The 20,680-nt window shown below is 46.1% G+C and overlaps 1 protein-coding gene across 5 annotated transcripts in view; it reads right to left on the bottom strand.

Annotated features, from left to right (window-relative positions):
• Positions 1-142: 142 nt before the first annotated feature.
• The window catches only part of SCAMP2 (secretory carrier membrane protein 2), a 35,562-nt gene continuing 15,024 nt past the window's right edge, over positions 143-20,680 (bottom strand). The window contains exons 2-10 of one of the 5 annotated variants that reach the window (XM_080644994.1): positions 17,196-17,264; positions 16,177-16,278; positions 15,551-15,697; positions 14,219-14,336; positions 13,606-13,734; positions 12,802-12,961; positions 11,165-11,266; positions 1,885-2,002; positions 143-1,671 (exon numbers count right to left, since the gene is read on the bottom strand). In XM_080644994.1, coding sequence (XP_080501120.1) covers positions 1,537-1,671; positions 1,885-2,002; positions 11,165-11,266; positions 12,802-12,961; positions 13,606-13,734; positions 14,219-14,336; positions 15,551-15,697; positions 16,177-16,278; positions 17,196-17,264 — 1,080 coding nt within the window. In that variant the 3' untranslated portion in view covers positions 143-1,536. The remainder of the gene's footprint in view (positions 1,672-1,884; positions 2,003-11,164; positions 11,267-12,801; positions 12,962-13,605; positions 13,735-14,218; positions 14,337-15,550; positions 15,698-16,176; positions 16,279-17,195; positions 17,265-20,680) is intronic. The other 4 variants (XM_080644995.1, XM_080644997.1, XM_080644996.1 and 1 more) reach the window with 4 other exon arrangements.

Here is a 20,680-nt window from a genome sequence, read left to right as displayed (position 1 = left end):
GAGAGGCTTAGCCTGTCACAGACCAGCCAGGGAGCGGGGGACAGCATGTTGACTGACCCCTCACACCTATAGAGCACTTAGGCCCCTACTCCTGTGGGCCACCCACATCCGCCCAAGTCCAGCAGACATTAGAACCAGTGTTGTCTGAAAATGTCTTTATTTAAGCACAAAACTGAAACAACATATACATTTGTACATGGAGAAAAAAATACCAGAAAGGAATTTACAAAACCTTGGTCACTGTCATTAAATCATCATTCAGTGGCTCTGGAGTGGAGTGGGCTGTAGACAGGGCTGCTTCTGGATTGGCCTGCTTTTTGAGAAGTTGCCTCAGTCCACAGCTAACTCCAGGTGTATCCATCCCTACAGCCTCTGCAGGGCAGGGTGCAGGTGTTAATGGTAGACTCTTAGATGGTCATCACAGTGACACACCTCCTGGGGAATCCCTAAGACCAGTGGAAGGTGACCTAGACTCTACTCCTACTCGGGGTATGGGAGAACCCTGGAGGATGAGTCTGGAATTCTGGCTCATCAGCCCAGCCTGAAGGATTCAGTTCTGAACTGATCTGACCTGCCCTTCCTAAGAGTCATACAAGCTAGATATTGCTGATGTGGGAACAGGGTTAGAATGTGAGGCCAAGGCAGAGCACAGCTGTCCCCCAGGAGAAGAGGAAATCAAAACAAACAGGGACAAACAACCTACACTAGGACAGTCACACACACTCCTCTTAGAAGACTGTTAAAGGCTGGGCAGAACAACTCGGGTTGTCCTCTGTTCCTGCCCATCCCCAGATCCCAACCAACCCCAATGCACATTCAGTAAGTATAAGGAGGGGAGGGCCCAGATGGTGCTGCCCACAGCTTGAAGGTGCAGGGGGCCGATAGGGCTATGAATCTGTTTGTCAGAAACATGAGGCAGGGAAGAGGCTAAGAAATCAGCCAGAGGCTCTGGAAGTCCAGAGACCTGTCCAGAGTGATCTGGGGGAACAGAGCTATCCACCAGCCCAGGCCATAGTTCATCTACTAGTAAAGGGGAGCCCTTGGGAGGTCATCCCAGCCCAGCAGGAAGGGAGGGCAGGACTATGGAAGCCACAGGCTGTGGCTGTGAAGCCAGTCAGGCCAGGTTTCTAGGGGATGAGTGGAGGCCCAGGACCCCAGCAGAAATACAACTCCCATTGGGGTGGGCCTAGGTTGGCCAGTGTGTACATGTGTGCATGTGTGGTGTGTGTGTGTGTGTGTGTAGGGAAAAGAGAACTTCAGTCCCACTGCTTCAGAGAGACAAAAGAATCCTACCAAACCACCACCAGAGAAGAAAAACTTTGCTTTTTTTCTTTTCTCTTGTGTAAAAAAGTTCCTGTCCCTCCCTCCCCTTCCCTTGGGTGGAAGGGAGAGCTGGTTGCTGAGGAAGGAGGAAGAGCCACTTCAAGACCCTCCCCAGGTCTGTGCTGGCCATAGCACTGCTTAAGGCACCCATGGAAAGTGCAGCTCAGAAGGCAGGCAGGAAAAAAGGCTGGGGCACAGGGAGGAGAGTCAGGACTAATTCCCTTGGAAGGCTCCTCGGGCAGCAGATGAGGCAGCATTGCGGAAGGTCCTGTTGCTGAAGATGCCCTGGGAAAATTCCTCTTGAGCCTGCTGGAAGCTGGCCCCAGTCCGGCGGTACAGAGAGTGCACCTGGGGAAGAGGCTGTGATGAGAGAAGCCTGTCCTGTAGGCCCACAAGAAACCCATGCCTGCCTGACCTCGCACCCAGAGCCTTGGAGAAAGCCACTGGACATTTGGGGACTCAGGAGTCCCAACTACTGTAGCGATGAACACCCCCATGACAAGGCTGGAGAGAGGTGCCTGCTCCCTCAGGTTAGCTGTTGGTCCGGCACCCACCACTCACCCGCTTTAGAAGGAAGAGTGAGAGCACAGCACAGAGTGTGAAGAAGCCAGCCACCACCATCATGATGATCGACACAGCCAAGTCTTGCTTCAGCGTAGACAGGGCTGCAATCCAACCACTACAAAGGGAAGAGGAGGTGAGAGGGTATAGTAGAACTGGGCACCAGAGGTCCCAGGAGGGGCTTTTCTTCACTGCCCACATGGAATCTTTGGGCCATGTGAGCTCTGGAAGGGATATGGCTGCTGCCCTCAGTCAGGAGCAGCACTTTTCCTGCTGTTTTGGAGGTCTGGGGGGATATTGAAAGTATGGCTGATCATTTCCGAGGGCCGACCCTCTGGAAAAGAGAACTACTGGCCAACGAACTGCATTCATCCTATCACCTCAGCTCTTCCCACTGGGGCACAGGGACAGGCCCCTCTGCCTGCAAACATGTATCCTTCCTGAGCTCCAGCTTTTTCATCTATAAAAGGAAATATCCTCACACTTCATGAGTTAAAAACTTACTACCAAGCTACAGTTATCAAAACAGTGTGGTACTGGCATGAGGACAGACATATACAATACAAAGGTTGATGGAATAGAAATCAGAGCCCAGGAGAAACCAAGATGGCGGCATAGGTAAGCACCTAAACTGCTGCCTCGCACAACAATTTTAAAACTACAACTAAAAGACATAACGGACATCATCCAGAACCACAGGAAGGCTGGCTGAGTGGAAATTCTACAACTAGAAGGAAAGAGGAAAGCTCACGGAGAATCAGAGGAGTGGCAAAGAGCTGAGGTACGGAGACGCATGCAGAGAGGAAGGGCGAATGAGTGCCTGGCTGACTTTCTCTGGCAGGAGGGGGAAGGAAGCCCCCAACTGCACTGAACCCCAGTTCCGACTGCACTGAACCCCAGTTCCAACTGCACTGAAACCCAGTTCCGACTGCACTGAACCCCAGTTCCGACTGCACTGAAACCCAGTTTCGGGTGAAACCTTGTGGACCCAGGCTCATACAGGGGGAGTCTGGACTGTCAGGTAGAGAGAAAGGCACACAGAGACTCGGAGACCCGGGGGAGCCGTGGCGGGTCTGGAGGCGCGCGTGTGCGCGTGCACACACACGAGTGCTCACAGAGAAAGCTGAATGCGGAGGTTGCCGCAGGCATTCCCTAGTAGAAGGGAGTCGGAAGCTCCTGACTGCACTGAACCCTAGTTCCAACTGCACTGAACCCCAGTTCCGGGCGAGCCCCTGGGGACCCACGCTCTTACAGGGGGAATCTGGACTGTCAGGCGGAAACTCAGGGGAGTCGCGGAAGGCGGAGGTCTGGAGGCACGCGCGCAAGGGCAGGGCTGACGGGAAGCCAAGACTGTCTGCTCCGCCCTGAGACTCTGCCCCATCCAAGCTGAGCACAGAAGCTTTTGCAATTTTGCAAGTCTAATCCTATAAGGCTGTCTCCAGCACCGAACTTCTCCCAGCGTAGACACAGCTGATCCTCACAGCCAGCTGGCCTGGAGGTCTATTCCTCCCAGTGATACCAACAACAATCAAGACTTAACTACAACAAGGCTGTACACACAGTCCACAAAGGGGTGCACCAAGAGTGTCCACCTCAGGTTAACTGGGGAGGCCGACCCACTGGGCCATATAGAAAACCTAGCACACAAAGCTACCTTACCAACTCAGGGAAGCAGCGAAAATGCGGAGGCAAAGAAACAGATCACAAACGAAAGAAATGGAGGAAAACAAACGACTGGATATAGAATTCAAAACCACGATTATAAGGCTTTTCAAGAATATCCTAGAAAAGGCTGATAAATTTAGCGAGACCCATGAAGATATGAAAAAGGACTAACTAGAAATTAAACATACACTGACTGAAATAAAAAATATTATACAGAGACCCAACAGCAGACTAGAGAAACGCAAGAATCAAGTCAAAGATTTGAAATACAAAGAAGCAAAAACACTCAACAGAAAAGCAAAAAGAAAAAAAATCCAAAAAGTTGAAGATAGTGTAAGAAGCCTCTGGGACAACTTCAAGCGTACCAACATCAGAATTATGGGGGTGCCAGATTGAGAAAGCCAGCCGCATACTCAGTTGCCAGCCTTCTCTGCGCGCGCGCCTCCATACCTCTGCCTTCTGCAGTTCCTCTGAGTCTCAGTGTGCTTTTCTCTTTCCTGACAGTCCAGTTTCTCCCCGTATGAGTCTGGGTCCCCAGAGTCTTGCCCAGAACTGGATTTTAGAGCAGTCGGGAGCTTTTGTCTCCCTCCTGCTTGAGAAAGCCAGCCGCGTACTCAGTTGCCAGCCCTCTCCGCGTGCGCGCCTCCGTAACTCTGCCTTCTGCAGCTCCTCTGAGTCTCAATGTGCTTTTCTCTTTCCTTCTAGTTGTAGAATTTCCACTCAGCCAGTCTTCCTGTGGTTCTGGATGATGTCCGTTTTGTCTTTTAGTTGTAGTTTTGAAATTGTTGTGCGAGGCAGCAGTTTAGGTGTTTACCTATGCCACCATCATGGTTTCTCCCCACACTGGTTTTTATATTTAAAGTTTTTATATTTAAAATAGTTTTTATTGAAAAAAAATTTTTTTCACTTCTAAAAAAATCTTATAAAACTTAAAAAAAAAACACATTGGAAGGAATACACAGCAGATTAGGGAAAGCTGAGGATCGAATCAGTGAATTAGAAGACAGGGTTGAAAAAATCACTCAACCAGAGAACCAAAAAGAAAAAAATAATTAATAGAACAGGAGGACAGCTTAAGGGAGATGTGAAACAACATTAAACCTAACAATATTCAAATAGCAGGTGTGCCAAAAGAGGCAGAAAGGGAGGAAGGGATAGAGAATGTGTTTGAAGAAATAAGTGCAGAAAACTTCCCTAACCTGGTAAAGGGAAAAGTCACATGAGTTCAGGAGGCACAGAGAATCAAAAGTAAAAAGAACCCAAACAGGCCCACACCCAGACATATCATAATTGAAATGCCAAAAATTAAAGACAAAGAGAGAATCTTAAAGACAGCAAGAGAAAAGCAAACTATTACTTACAAAGGAGCTTCCATAAGGCTGACACCTGATTTCTCATCAGAAACTCTACAGTCCAGAAGGGAATGGCATGAAATACTTAAGGTAATGGAAAGCAAGGATCTGAGACCAAGATTACTATATCCAGCAAGGCTATAATTCAAAATAGATGATCACATAAAGAGCTTCCCAGACAAAAAAAAAAAAAAAGGCTAAGGGAGTTCATCACCACCAAGCCAGCATTACAAGAAATGCTAAAGGTATTTCTGTAATGAGAAGAATAAAAATAGAGAAACCTAGCCATATAGAATTAAAATGGCAATAAATAAATACCTATCAATAATAACCTTAAATGTAAATGGATTAAATGCTCCAATCAAAAGACACAGGGTAGCTGAATGGATACAAAAACATGACCCAACTATATGCTGTCTATAAGAGAGCCACCTCAGAACAAAAGACTCACACAGGATGAGAGTGAAGGGATGAAAAAAACTTTTCCATGCAAATGGAAAAGAAAAAAAAAAAGCTGGGTAGCAATACTCATCTGACAAAATAGACTTCAAAATGAAGTCCATCACAATGGACAACAAAGGTCACTACATAATACTAAAGGGATCAATCCAACAAGAGGATATAACCCTGGGAAACATATATGTACCCAATATAGGAGCACCTAACATATAAAAAAACTTCTAGAGGACTTTAAGGGAGAGATAGACAACAATACAGTCATAGTAGGGGACTTTAACACCCCGCTGACTTCACTGGATAGATTTTCCAGAAAAAAAATTAACAAGGAAATAGTGATTCTAAAGGATACACTGGATCAGACGGAGTTAATTGACATTTATAGAACATTTCACCCCAAAGCTGCAGAATATACATTCTTCTCAAGTGCACATGGATCATTCACAAAGAGAAACCACATGTTAGGACACAAAACAAGTCTCTACAAGTTCAAGAAGATTGAAATCATATCAAGCATATTTTCAGATCACAGTGGAATGAAATTAGAAACCAATTACAGTAAAAACACCCAAAAACATTCCAACACATGGAGGCTAAATAGCATGTTATGAATGGGTTACCAACATGATCAAGAAAGAAATAAAAAACTTCCTGGAAACAAATGAAAGTGATCACATAACAACCCAAAAATCTCTGGGACAGCCAAAGCAGTCCAGAAAGGGAAGTTCATAGCACTAAAAGCCTACATCGAAAAAACAATAAAAATTAATAATAAACTATTTAATCCCACAACTTAAAGAACTAGACAGAGAACAACAAGAAAAACCCAGAGTAAGTAGGAGGAAGGAAATAATAAAGATTAGAGCAGAAATAAATGACATAGAGACTTAAAAAAACAATTTAAAAAAAATCAATGTAACCAAGGGCTGGTTCTTTGAAAGGATAAACAGAATTGATGAACCGTTAGCTAGACTCATCAAGAAACAAAGAGACTGGACCAGGGGTGGGCAAACTTTTTGACTCGAGGGCCACAATGGGTTCTTAAACTGGACCGGAGGGCCGGAACAAAATCATGGATGGAGTGTTTGTGTGAACTAATATAAATTCAAAGTAAAGGAGCGGAGGGGAGAGCAAGAGAACCCTCCGCTCTTTTGGCTCCGCGGGCCGGATAGAATAGCCGAACGGGCCGGATCCGGCCCGCGGGCCGTAGTTTGCCCATGGCTGGACTGGACCCAAATAAATAAAATCAGAAACAAAAGTAAAGAAGTAACCACTGACACCACAGAAATACAAAGAATTGTAAGAAAAAACTATGAACAACTATATGCCACCAAGCTGGACAATGTGGATGAAATGGAAAAATTCCTAAAAAAATACAATCTCCCAAAACTGAATCAGGAAAAATCAGAAAACCTGAATAGGCCAATAACAACTGAAATAGAAGCAGTAATTTAAAAAACTCCCAGCAAACAAAAAACCAGGTCCGGATGGCTTCACAGGGGAATTTTAACAAACATTCAAAGAACTAACAACACCTATACTCCTCAAGCTATTCCAAAAAATCCAAGAGGAAGGAACACTTCCATGCTCTTTTTATGAGGCCAGCATTACCGTAATCCCAAAACTGGATAACAACACTACAAAGAAAGAAAATTATAGGCTAATATCCCTGATGAACATAGATGCTAAAATCCTCAACAAAATATTAGCAAATTGCATCCAGCAATATATTAAAAAGATCATACACCATGACCAAGTGGGATTTATTCCAGGGATGCAAGGCTGGTACAATATTAGCAAACCAATAAACGTGATACATCACATAAACAAATTGAAAGACAAAAATCACATGATCATATCAATAGACTCAGAAAAAGCATTCAACAAAATCCAACACCCATTTTTTGATAAAAACTCTCAGCAAAGTGGAAATAGAGGAAGCATAGCTCAACATGATAAAGGCTTAATATGACAAACCTACAGTGAACATCATACTCATTGGGCAAAAACTAAAACCATTTACCCTAAGAGGAACAAGACAGGGATGTCTGCTTTCACCACTCTTATTCAACACTAGAGGGGGCGGGGTGTCCCTCGGCCCAGCCTGCGCCCTCTCACAGTCCGGGACCCCTCGGTGGATGTCCACCTGCCGGGAACGCCGCTCAGCCAGAAGCCGGGCTTTCTGCTCCTTAGTGCTGCCTCGGAGGCAGGAGAGGCTCCAGCCACCTCCGCGGTGCGCCCACTGGCGAGCCCGGCTTCTGGCTGAGCGGTGCTCCCCCTATGGAAATGCACTGACCACCAGGGGGCAGCTCCTGTGTTAAGCGCCTGACCCCTGGTGGTCAGTGCACGTCATAGTGACCAGTCATTCCGCTGTTCAGTCGATTTGCATATTAGCCTTTTATTATATAGGATAGTACTGGAAGTCCTAGCACAGCAATCAGACAAGAAGAAGAAATAAAAGGCATCCAAATTGGAAAGGAGGAAGTAAAACTCCCATTATTCACAGATGACATATTGTACATAGAAAATCCTAATGACTCCACCAAAACACTACTAGATTTAATAAATGAATTTGGCAATGTAGCAGGATACAAAATCAACACCCAAAAATTGATGGCTTTTTTATACACCAATAATAAATTCTCAGCAAGAGAAACTAAGCAAACACTCCCATTTACAATTGCAACAAAAAAATTAAGATACTTAGGAATAAACTTAACCAAGGAGGCAAAAGACCTGTTCTCGGAAAACTATAGGACATTGAAAAAAGAGATAGAAGAAGATATAAACAAATAAAAGAATATTCCGTGTTCATGGACTGGTAGAATTAACATCATTTAAATGTCCATACTACCCAAGGCAATCTACAGATTCAATGCAATCCCTATTAAAATACCAACAGCAAATCTCACAGGTGTAGAACAAATACTCCAAAAATTTATATGGAACCAAAAGACCCCAAATAGCTGCAGCAATCTTGAGAAAGATGAACAAAGTTGGAGGAATCACAATACCAGATATCAAGTTATACTACAAAGCCACCCTAATCACAACAGCCTGGTACTGGCACAAGAAGAGGCATATAGATCAATGGAACAGAACAAAGACCCCAGAAATCAACCCAAGCCATTACACTCAATTAATACTTGACAAAGGAAGCAAGAGCATACAATGGAGTCAAGACAGTCTCTTCAATAAGTGATGCTGGGAAAATTGGGTAGGTATATGCAAAAAAAATGAAACTAGACCACCAACTTATACCATATACAAGAATAAACTCAAAATGGGTAAAAAGACTTAAAAGTAAGACGTGAAACCATAAAAGTCCTAGAAATAACCATAGGCACCAAAATCTCAGACATCTCTCATAGCAATGTGTTTATGGATATGTCTCCTATGGCAAAGGAAACTAAGGAAAAAATAAACAAATGGGACTACATCAAAATAAAAAGCTTCTGCATAGCAAAAGAAACCATCAACAGCCCTAGCTAGTTTGGCTTAGAATACAGCATCAGCCTGCAGATTGAAAGGTCCCGGGTTCGAGTCCACTCAAGGGCACATGCCCTGGTTGCAGCTCGATCCCCACTAGGAGGCATGCAGGAGGCAGCTTATCAATGACTCTCTCATTATTGATGTGTTTTTTTTTTCTCTCTCTCTCCCTCTCCCTTCCTCTCTGAAATCAATCAAAATAAAATAAAAATAAAAAAATAAACCATCAACAAAACGAAAAGAGGACCATTGTATGGGAAAACATATTTGGCAATGATACATCTGATAAAGGGTTAATATCCAAAATATATAAGGGACTCCTACAACTTAACAAAAGGAAGACAGATAATCCAATTAAAAAATGGGCAAAGGACCTAAACACTTCTCCAAAGTGGATATACAGATGGCCAAAAGACATATGAAAAAATCTTCAAAGATCACCAGAGATGTAAATTAAAATGACAATGAGGTATCACCTTACACCTGTCAGAATGGCTATCATCAACAAATCAACAAATGACAAGTGCTGAGGAGGATGTGGAGAAAAGGAAACCCTAGTACACTGCTGGTGGGAATACAGACTGGTGCAGCCACTGTGGAGAACACTATGGAGTTTCCTCATATGGAACTGCCATTTGACCCAGTGATCCCACTTCTAGGAATATGTCCTAAGAAACCCAAAACACCAATCAGAAAGAATAGCTAAGATCTGGCAACAGCCCAAGTGCCCATTAGTGGATGAGTGGATAAAAAAGCTGTGGTAAATTTATACCATGGAATACTATGCAGCTGTGAAAAAAAAAAGAATCTCTTACTCTTTAAGACAGCAATGGAGGGACCTGGAGAGTATCACGCTAAGCGAAATAAGTCAGTCAGAGAAAGACAAGTATCACATGATATATGGAATCTACTTAACAAAATAAACTAATGAACAGAATGGATCCAGAGGCATGGAACAGAGTGGGGAATCTCGGAGGGAAGGCAGGGAAGCGTGTGTGGGTGGGAGGTAATCAACCTTGTATGCATATAAGCGTAACCCATAGACGCAGACAATAAGGGCTTGGGGTCGGGGGGTGAGGGTAGCTTGGAGGGGGTGGATGCAATACTTTCAACAATGAAGATTTTTTAAAAAGAACTCATTAAAAACTGGTGCTGGGACAACTGGATATCCACATGCAAAACAATTAAGTTGGACTCCTTACTTCAAAAATTAATTCAAAATGGATCAATGACCTAATAATAACGCAAACTATAAAACTTAGAAGAAAACAGAGGTATCTTGTAAAATGGTTTAAGTGGTACATAAAATGGTATATTTTATGTTACGTGTATTTTACAATCAAAACAGAGTGTTAGGAGGTGAGATGAGAAAGGTATTGGGAGGCTGGAGGCTGCAGAACTCATCCAGGTAGGCCTAGGCAACGAAGTGAGGGGCACAGTCATCCCTGACTGGGTGCAAACAACTGTTATTAATCATAGCCTTTCTACCAGGATCTCACTTAGGGGAATGAGTAATGTAATTGGGTCACCATATAAAGACAAAAGGGGATATGTTATAAACATGGTGAGAAGGAAGAGGGGTGGTGGGAAGGCAGTGTGCACTTGGCTCTGAGTTCAAGGTGATTCAGCCTTCTCCCTACTGCTCTGTACTAGCCAGCTCCACTGGAGAGATGGGACCAAAATAGTGCAGCCCTTCCAGGCTCAGGCTTTTAGCCAAGTGCCGGACTGACCTTTCTGTAATGTTCCCTGTGCACTGAGGCAGAAAGGAAAACATCAACCATCGGCTTTTCTTTCTGAAACTAATATTGAGTGGAGGACGGTAGCACCCAGGAAATTCAAGCCAGCTGTCTGTTCCAAGAGAGCAGCCAGAGGAGCCACCCAGGAAAGGCTAGGGCTCCATCTCCTGAGGTTACAGGGCCTCCAGGAAAGTCACAGCTCAGAGTCTGCAAAGACCAGGGCCTCCATCAGCAGCTGCCCAAACCTAAGGGCATGTGTGGAACCTGTGGAAGTACCACCAGCTTCTAGGAGGGTGTGACAAGAGAAAAAGAGGCTGTAATCCTGTGTAGGACACAGCCAGGTAGCCTAAGGATTCAGGCCATGTTCACCCACAACACCCCAGAAAGTGGTGAACAAGGCAAGACAGTGAGTGGCTACTGGTAAAGAACTAGAGAGGGGGCTTGAAGACAGATACAAGCTGGCCCAGTTACCACTCTTCCTGCTATGGTAGAAGAGGGGCCCTCAGAGGCTGGCAAATAGAACGAGAGAGGCTGAGTTGAGCCTCCAAAGCATAGTTCCCTCTGTAATGCCCCAGGTCTCACCTGTCTCCCAGGCTAGGGATGCCAACCAACTGGATGACATAGATCCCTATTTGACAAAAAAATACAAAGAAGAACACGAAGAAGCTGAAAGAGTTGTCAGACCTGCGGAGAGAAGGGGGAAACCAGAAGTCACAAAAGGGCTTGGGACTCATTCCACAACATTCCTCACATGGTCTGACATTCCTCCTCACTAGAAGCCATGAGGCAGAATGGGAGAGTAAACAGAGCACTGTCTACAAAGACCCACAAACTATAATCAGAAAGGGCTTGCCTTTCACTGCCTTCCTATTTTGGGGACAATGCTAGATCCCTTCCTCAAAGAGCTAGTAAAGTTGCTTAACCAAAGGACAATATAAAGAGTGTAACAGCCCATCTCCTGGAGTACTTATCTGCATTTCATAACAGGGAAGAAAATCTAAGCCAAAGGTATAAACCTCTAATAATAAAACTGTAGGCCTGAGTGGCAGAAAAGGTATTTGGGAAGTAGAAGACACTAGACAAAACTGGTGTTTTGAGCACCTCCATTTCCTGTCCTTGAGGGCTAGAATACAGTGAGGGTTCAAGTCCTCTCTGCTGAGTGCATCCCAGCCCTGAAAAGCATCAGCTCTGAGGCTCAATTCCAAAAGCCCTAAGGGTCTGTAAAGTAGATCCATTAAAGTCCACAGAATCTATTCCAGGTCAGCTGGTCAAATATTGGCATTCAGTGATGCTCCACAGTTACTAGGAAAGTAGGGGGAGGGGCATAAGTAAGCATGGAGGAATAAGCTATTAAAAGCATATCTCAGAGTCTGACTCTATCATAGAATACCCTAGAGCAGTGGTCGGCAAACTCATTAGTCAACAGAGCCAATTACCAATAGTACAACGATTGAAATTTCTTTTGAGAGCCAATTTTTTAAACTTAAACTTCTTCTAATGCCACTTCTTCAAAATAGACTCGCCCAGGCCATGGTATTTTGTGGAAGAGCCACACTCAAGGGGCCAAAGAGCCGCGTGTGGCTCGCGAGCCGCAGTTTGCCGGCCATGGCCCTAGAGCAACAATTTTCAACCTTTTTCATCTCATGGCACACATAAACTACTAAAATTCTGTGGCACAACAAAAATATATCTTTTGCCAATCTGACAAAAAATAGGTATACTTTTGATTCATTCACACTGACAGCTACTGTGTTTGCTGTTGCCATTTTTTTAATTTGACAATCTAAGGGAAAAGAGGTCAGTGCCCATGACTAAATAGTCAAGTACTGCATGTTTTTAAATTCTTGCAGCACACCGGTTGAAAATCGCTGCCCTAGAACCTTGGAAGGGAGCTGAGGAAGTTCCTTCCCTCTTCCCAGTGACTGAAATCCTCCTGCATCAAACAGACTAGGTGCAATGGAAGGGCAAGTAAGGCTCCTGCTCCCCTCTCTAGGTCTCCTTTCCTGGTCCAAGAAGAGGGCCCAGAACAAATCTTAGGTACAACTGAGGAAAATGGCCCTTGATCCCTGCCAACTCTGGCTGTGGGTGGGAATGGGAAGTGAATTTCCCATTATCTATTCTGCTCTGACTGGAATGGGAACCTAGGGCTCATGGCCTTGGCTTGCTACCTGGGATGCCAGCCATATACTCCCCCCACCCCTTGTCCCAGCCCTACTCACCTGAAGGCCTTATAGATGGGTCGGTACCAACAAAGGAAGGCACAGGGGGTGAAGATCACAAACCACAGGATTGAGAGGCCAAAGTCTACTCCCTTGCTGCTGTCGACTAAGAACCAGGCCAGGCAGGCAAGCAGGTTCAGAAACAGAGTCACTGAATGCACTGTGGAAGGGGGGGAGACAGACGTGGGCTGGTGCCAAGGTGGCTGAGGGCTCCCGGATATGGCAAACTATCCCTAGAGAGGAGATGAGGTCCATGCTGTCAGGGCAGCTGCAGCAAAAGTAAAGGACCTCGATCTGTACTCAAGCAGGGCTAGCTCCCGTCCTAGCTTTTCTGGGACCTCAAAACCAGGGACCAAACCAAGCTCCTAAGAGGTGATGGGACAGCCCAGGTATCTAAGAGGAATGGAGTCCTTGGAAAATGGAGTCCTTCTCTAAGCAACTCTTTTCCCTGGCCCTGGATGGTCCACAGGGTAGCAACAGGGAGTCTTTTATCCTCACTCCTAGGAGCCCAGGGGTCTGTGGGGAGGGGAAGCCTCCACCTAAGGAGAACCTTTTAGTGCAATGAGCTCCAACTCAGAAGTCTCCAGCTCCTCTCACCCTACTTGATTCATGGTCTGGACTCGCCCTTGAGGGGAGGATCCTATGACAGGAAGCAGTCTTCAGAGGGCAAAGATCCCCACCCCAGCCCAACCAGTACTGAGAAAGGCTGGAGTCTGCCAGGGAGGAGCAGCCAGAGCATAGACAAGGCTCTCAAGACACAGTCCATTTCAGCCGTAAGCTCAGAAGTACAGGAGTTGGACTCACACATCCAGAGATAGTAGAGCATCTTGCATATTCGCTGGTAGTCAGCAGGGATCTCTGTGGAGAAGTCCTGATAGAAGCAGGGCTTGACAGGGCACCACAAGGGCAGAGGCGGCCAATTGTTCTCTCTCACTGTGTAGAAGGAGATAATAAGATGAGGACCAGCTTATGGGCCAATTCAGGACCCCTAGAGGAGCATCAACAAGTGAAGTTCAAGGTATTCATGGATATAAAGTGGGAAGGGAAAAGGATGAGGGGACATAAACACCCACACTCTCAGTGCAAGATAATGGACCCCAAATGTACTGGGAAACACAGAGCTAAACAGCCTGAGTGATTATTTTTTTGAACAGCCTATAACCAAGGAATCGTGGGGCCAGTGCCCGCACTCTTATCAAATAATTTTATAGCTGAAAAGGAATGCAGAAATAATCTACACCCATTAAGGTTACACTACAGGTTTCCTGACTCCCTCTTACTGCTCTCCCCAGGACCAACACCAGTCTAAGATGACCAGGAGCTCAGCAAAGAGCTGAGGCTGCCCCAGGAACAAGCAGGCTGAGGGAACTCTCCTGCACCAGGGCGGGAACCCAGGACCTAGTGTGACCTCCCTTACCATGTAAGTTGGCCACAGTGTTCTGCAACTCCTGCTCCTTTCGTTCTAGCTCAGCTGCTTTCCTGTCCAGTTCTTCCTGCTGCCGGAGTAGGCTTGCCTGGGCTGCAGAGGCCACAGCCTGGAGCGAAAAGGGAAGTGGAAGGCAACCGAACACAAGAAACAGAGGAACAGTATTGGCCTGACAGGAAGTCACAGGGCCCATGCCCCACGCAGGGAGAGCCAGCTGGGAGTTCCAAGGGTAGTCCCATCCCCTCCAATGTCTTGGGCACCTGAGACCACCAACGAGAGGCCAAGGGACCTGTCCCCTATTGCTCTTAAGACACCTGTGTGGCCCCTTTGCCATTATCAGGGTTCTCCTCTCCCCTTCATTCTGAAACTTGAGATAGGAGAACCATCCTCCATACTGTAGTCCAGGCCAAGTTCAATTATATTGACCTTTGGGGTGAGATAGCAAAGGGCAAAAGGCATCACAACAGACTGTCTTGTAGTCAGAAACCCAGAGACCTAAGCCTCACTTGAAAAGCCTGGAGGGTGTGTGTGTGAAGGGAAACAGTGCAAACCTGCTAGAGTGAGTGGGATGGGGAAGCATTTGAGGCCATACTCTGTGTACCTGGAACCAGAGGGATGTATATTCAAGCACCTGCACCTGCTCCATTCCCAGGAACTGCCCTGAGGTCCACCGGAACTGTTACTGGCTACATCCCAGTACTGCCCTTTGGGTTGGCCCTGCTCTGCCTGGCTTTGATGGTGTGCAGAGTCCAAGCTTTATCCCCTCTCCAGGCAGAGCAACGCCTCTGAGGGAAGCAGCTAGAGGACTCTACGTGAGGCTGAGCAGAGCTGGGTCCAGAGTTTCAGCCCAGAGCCCAGTTCCTCCAGAAGTCTACACTCTTTTTTAGGGAGCAAATACCAAACTGGACATCTCACAGGATGATAAGCTAGGCATATGTATACATACGTATGTGTGTTCTCTATCTCTCCAAAATGAGTTTTCCAAAGAGCTAAGGCTACCTTCAGGAGGTAAATTTCAGGCACTAGAGGTAGAACCAGGACCAGAATTGACCATGGTGAGGGTCTTAGCCTATTTCCCCAAGTCTGTGACTTCAGCTGAGCTGGACCCAGGACCCACCACCCAGCTGAACAAGAAAGTCTCCTCTGCCTCTAAGCCTTGCTTCACAGGATTCTAGGGCCATGGGTGGGGCCCAGGATCCCAGAATTCCAGGATTCCATGCAAGGGCAGCACTTTCAGAGTCCGGCCAAATGACAGGAGCAGCCTGGGGCCCACCAGAGTCCAAGCACCTTGCCCTCACTCACGCTCACCTATACGTTGCCTACCTTTGGAAGCTTTCGCATGTAGCTGTCTCTGAGAATACTATCTCCTCCTAGTAGCATCTGCCTCTCTGAGAGCTCGCTCACTGCCAGGAAACAGGTAGGCAGGAACTTGCTGGCCTGTCTAAGGAGGAGCTGCAACATACAACTCCACTGCTCACCAGGGGCAGTGAGGAGCATGGGGTAAACAATGAGGCAAGCGACGGAGGGTTGGGTACCAAGCAGACAAGATTCATGGTATTTGGTGAAGGGACCAAGAAAAAGAAGAAGGAAGACAGGAATAAATAAGGTTAGAAAAAAAAAAGATGTTTTTCGGGCCCTGAGTAAAAAAAAAGCCTCAGGTGGATCTGGAATGGCATGAGGAGCAATGCTCTGTCTGAAGACACCCAGAAACCCACCCTGGTGAGTAGGGCTTATTTTTTGGTGCTGACAGTGAGGTGGGGGGGGGGGGGGTTTATGTGAGCAGACCCTCCACATGCAAGTGACAAACTCTAAAGAGATTATTAAGAGGGTCCTTGAAGGGAAGCCAGAGAATAAGACCCCCAGCCCACCCCGATATCAGGAGTCAGCTACTAGTCTGGGTGCTTCCCTTTTTGGAAAGGAGAGGCAAAAGGGATCTTTGTCAACAGTACCTGGGGGGTTGGCTGGGTTGGTTCCACTGAGGGCTGGAGAACTGCTGGCTGCGAGGGCCCAGGGAGCTGGGTGACAGGAACCGTTGTTGCTGCATTTGTCTGCTTGGGACAGATTAAAGGAGTGAGGTGAGTGGGACGCCATTAGTTGGCCATGTGGGAGGCAAACCCACAACAGGGAGGGTGATATGCCCCTGCCTATGAGGAGTACTCCCTCTGGACCTCCCTCTAGTAGCTTTTCAGCCAACAAGCCTCAGGCTCTGAGCAGTGTGATGCCTAACCTGGCCTTTTTGGGTCCAGAGCTCCTGGAACTGCCCTGCCTTCTTCACGAGGAGCCCAGATCATGGACCCTAAGAGGAGAATTGGTGGCTTCCTCATCTTACCCCCACCCCTCAAGTTCACGTTAAGACTGTCCCTTTGAGCCCTAGCTGGTTTGGCTCGGCAGATAGAGTGTCAGCCTGCGAACTGAAGAGTCACAGGTTCGATTCCGGTCAAGGGCACATGCCTGGGTTGCAGGCTCGATCCCTCATAGGGGGTGTGCAGGAGGCAGCTGATCAATGATTCTCTCTCATCATTGATGTTTCTATCTCTCTCTCCCTCTCCCTTCCTCTCTGAAATCAATAAAGATATATTAAAAAAAAAAAAAAAGACTGTCCCTTTGAGCCCGACCTCTGTGGTTCAGTAGTTGAACATCAGCAACCCATGAACCAGGATGTCATGGTTCGATTCCCGGTCATGGCACATGCCCGGGTTTCAGACTCAATCCCCAGTAGGGAGTGCACAGGAGGCAGCCAATCAAATGTTTCTTTCTCATCACTGATGTTTCCATCTCTCTCTCCCTCTCCCTTTCTCTCTCTCTAAAATAAATAAAACATATTTAAAACAACAACAACACAAAAAGATTGTCCCTTTGAGAACTTGCAGCTTCTCAGAACACTCAGTCTTGCCAAGGCTCTTTGCCCCAGAGTCCCCAGCACCACCCAGAGGACCCAGGGACTCATAAAGAGGACATGCTCACCAACCTCTGAGAAGGGGTTGAATTCAGCCAGGCCACCTTGTGGAGCATTGGTCAGCTGGGTCACAGAGGGATCCTGAAGAGGTAAAAAAGAGCCATTAGATGCTGAGGAGAAGGAGAAGGGACATAACCATCTCAGGGCCAGCAGGCAATCCCAGGGAGCCGGCTAAGTGAGGCCGCTGATGACCCTTCCTAGTGCTCTGAACACCCTCTTCTGAAGACTCCTGTGCCCGGCCCCTGCCACATAGAGCTACAATCTCTTTCCTCTTTCTGGAAAAGGAGGGGTTTAGCCCAGATGACTTTCCAGAAGATACAAAGCAAGCTTTACACACTGAGGCCTGGGACTCAATACGAAATGTGTTCTTGTTAGTGCCCTTCACAGATTCATAACGGTTCCTATTATTTACCTCCAGGGAGTAGGGTTTTATGGTGGGAGTGGGGGTGAATAGGTGGTATGGGTGGAGATTTTTCACTTTATAACCTTTCTGTAATGTTTTATTTATTATTTTATTCCTCTTATTTTTAAAAGGACAGCTCCAGGTCTTAGAACAAAAGCATGCTGGAGGAGGATCCAAGATGGCAGCATAGGTAAACACCTAAACTGCTGCCTTGCACAACAATTTCAAAACTACAACTAAAAGACAAAACGTCTATCACCCAGAACCATGGGAAAGCTGGCTGAGTGGAAGTTCTACAACTAGAAGGAAAGAGCAAACAGCATTGAGAGGTGCACAAGCGCTGAAAAGCTGAGGTACGGAGGCACGCGAATCGGGCTGGCGGCAGGCGACTGGGAGCGCTGCTCTTTTCAACCCGAAGGGGAGACAAGCTCCCAATTACTCCGAACTCCAGATTCTGGGGAGACGCGGGGGACCCAAACTCCTACGGGGAGAAGCTGGACTGTCTGCCGTGGAGTCGGAAAGGGAGGGTGGCTTGCTTGCAGGGCTGCGCGCAGGAATAATTGTTTACTGTGCTGGGGCTCGGGACGCAGGGACACGGTCGGAGACGCAGAGCCGGCTAACTGGCAGCCATCGCTGTTTGCCATGCCTTAGCCTAGTCACGCCCTGAGACCCCGCCCCGCACAATCTACAAACCCACCCAAGCTCCAAGCAGCGGCTTTAGCATATGAATGACCTGCCCTATCGCAGCTTAACCTAGCAAACTTGCAGCCCGGGTCAGACAGCTCCAAAACCTCCAAACCCCAAGCAAAGAGGAGAAAACTGTAGTTCTCGCTGTAGCGCCTGCTGGGTGGCCTCAGACAGTAGCTGACCTACACCCCATTAGAGATCCAGAAGCCAGTGTACCTAGTGGTCAGTGTGGGACACCAGATTTCAACTCCTCACATCCATAAGTGACACATTCAAGATGCAGACTCAGTGAGCACCAAAGCCCCACAGAAACAAGTCCTGCACCATAAACCTGTCTCCAGCGCAGCAGTTCTTCCATTATAGACACAGCGGGTCCTCACAGCCAATTGGCCTGGAGGTCAATTCCTCCCAGTGTACCAACAGCAATCAAGACTTAACTACACCACACAGCTGATCCTTACAGCCAACTGGCCTGCAGGTCAATTCCTCCCAGTGATACCAACAACAATCAAGACTTCATTACAACAAGGCTGTACACACAGTCCACAGAGGGGTGCACCAAGAGTGTCCACCTCAGGTTAACTGGGGAGGCCGATCCACTGGGCCATATAGGAAACCTAGCACACAAATTTACCCTACCAACTCAGGAAAGCATTGAAAATGCGGCATCAAAGAAACAGATCACAAACGAAAGAAATGGAGGAAAACAAACAACTGGATATAGAATTCAAAGACTTTTCAAGAATATCCTAGAAAAGGCCGATAAATATAACGAGACCCTCGAAGATATGAAAAAGGAACAACTAGAAATTAAACATACACTGACTTAAATAAAAAATATTATACAGAGACCCAAAAACAGACTAGAGGAACACGAAAATCAAGTCAAAGAATTGAAATATGAAGAAGCAAAAAACACTCAACCGAAAAAGCAAAAAGAAAAAAAAAAATCCAAAAAGTTGAAGATAGTGTTAGAAGACTCTGGGACAACTTCAAGCGTACCAACATCAGAATTATGGGGGTGCCAGAAGAAGAGAGAGAGCAAGATACTGAACACCTATTTGAAGAAATAATGACCGAAAACTTCCCCCACTTGGTGAAAGAAATAGACTTACAAGTCCAGGAAGCGCACAGAACCCCAAACAAAAGGAATCCAAAGAGGACCACACCAAGACACATCATAATTAAAATGCCAAGAGCAAAAGACAAAGAGAGAATATTAAAAGCAGCAAGAGAAAAACAGTTAATTACCTACAAGGGAGCACCCATACAACTGTCAGCTGATTTCTCAACAGAAACTATGCAGGCCAGACGGGAGTGGCAAGAAATTTTCAATGTGATGAATAGCAAGAACCTACAACTAAGATTACTCTACCCAGCAAAGCTATCGTTCAGAATTGAAGGGCAGATAAAGAGCTTCACAGATAAGAAAAAGCTAAAGGAGTTCATCACCACCAAACCAGTATTATATGAAATGCTGAAAGGTATTCTTAAAGAAGAGGAAGAAGAAAAAAGTAAAGATAAAACTTATGAACAACAAATACATATCTATCAACAAGTGAACCTAAAAATCAAGTGAATTAAAAACCTGAGGAACAGAATAATCTGGTGAATATAATAGAATCAGGGGCATAGAAAGGGAGTGGACTGATAATTCTCAGGGGGAATGGGGTATAGGGGAATTCAGGAAGAGACTTGACAAAAATCATACAACTATGGATGACGACAGTGTGGGGGGAGGTAAGGGCAGAAGGTGGGGTGGGAACTGGGTAGAGGGGAGCTATGGGGGGAAAAAGGAGAAACAATTGTAATAATCTGAATAAAGATTTATAAAAAAAAAAAAAAAAAAAAAAAAAAAGACTTAACTACACCAAGACTTTGCACTCAGCCGACAAAGGGGTGTACCAAAGGCGTCCACCTCAGGTGATTGGGGAGGCTGAGCTACTGGCCCCTATAGGTCACCTACCACACAAAGCCACTCCATGAACACAGGGAAGCAACAAAATGCAGAGACAAAGAAACATGTCACGAATGAAAGAAATGGAGGAAAGCAAACTACTGGACGACATAGAGTTCAGAACCACATTTATAAGGTTACTCAAGAATCTTCTAAAAACCGCTGAGGAACTTAGTGAGACCTTTAAGGATCTTAATGAGAATGCCAAAAAAATGGAAAAGGACCAGTCAGAAATTAAGCATACTGTCTGAAATACAGAATATACAGAAACTCAACTGTAGATCAACGTACCCCAAGAATCAAACCAAAGATCTGAAATATGAGGAAACAAAAACCACCCAACCAGAAAAACAAAAAGAAAAAAGAATCCAAAAATATGAAGATAGTGTAAGGAGCCTCTAGGACAACTTTAAGTGTACCAACATCCGAATTTTTGGGGTGCCAGAAGAA

Source organism: Plecotus auritus (genome assembly GCF_963455305.1).
Source record: "Plecotus auritus genome assembly, chromosome: 1".
Lineage (NCBI taxonomy): Eukaryota > Metazoa > Chordata > Mammalia > Chiroptera > Vespertilionidae > Plecotus > Plecotus auritus.
The sequence above is the reverse complement of the archived record's forward strand: the minus strand, read 5'-3'. Positions and strand labels throughout refer to the sequence as shown.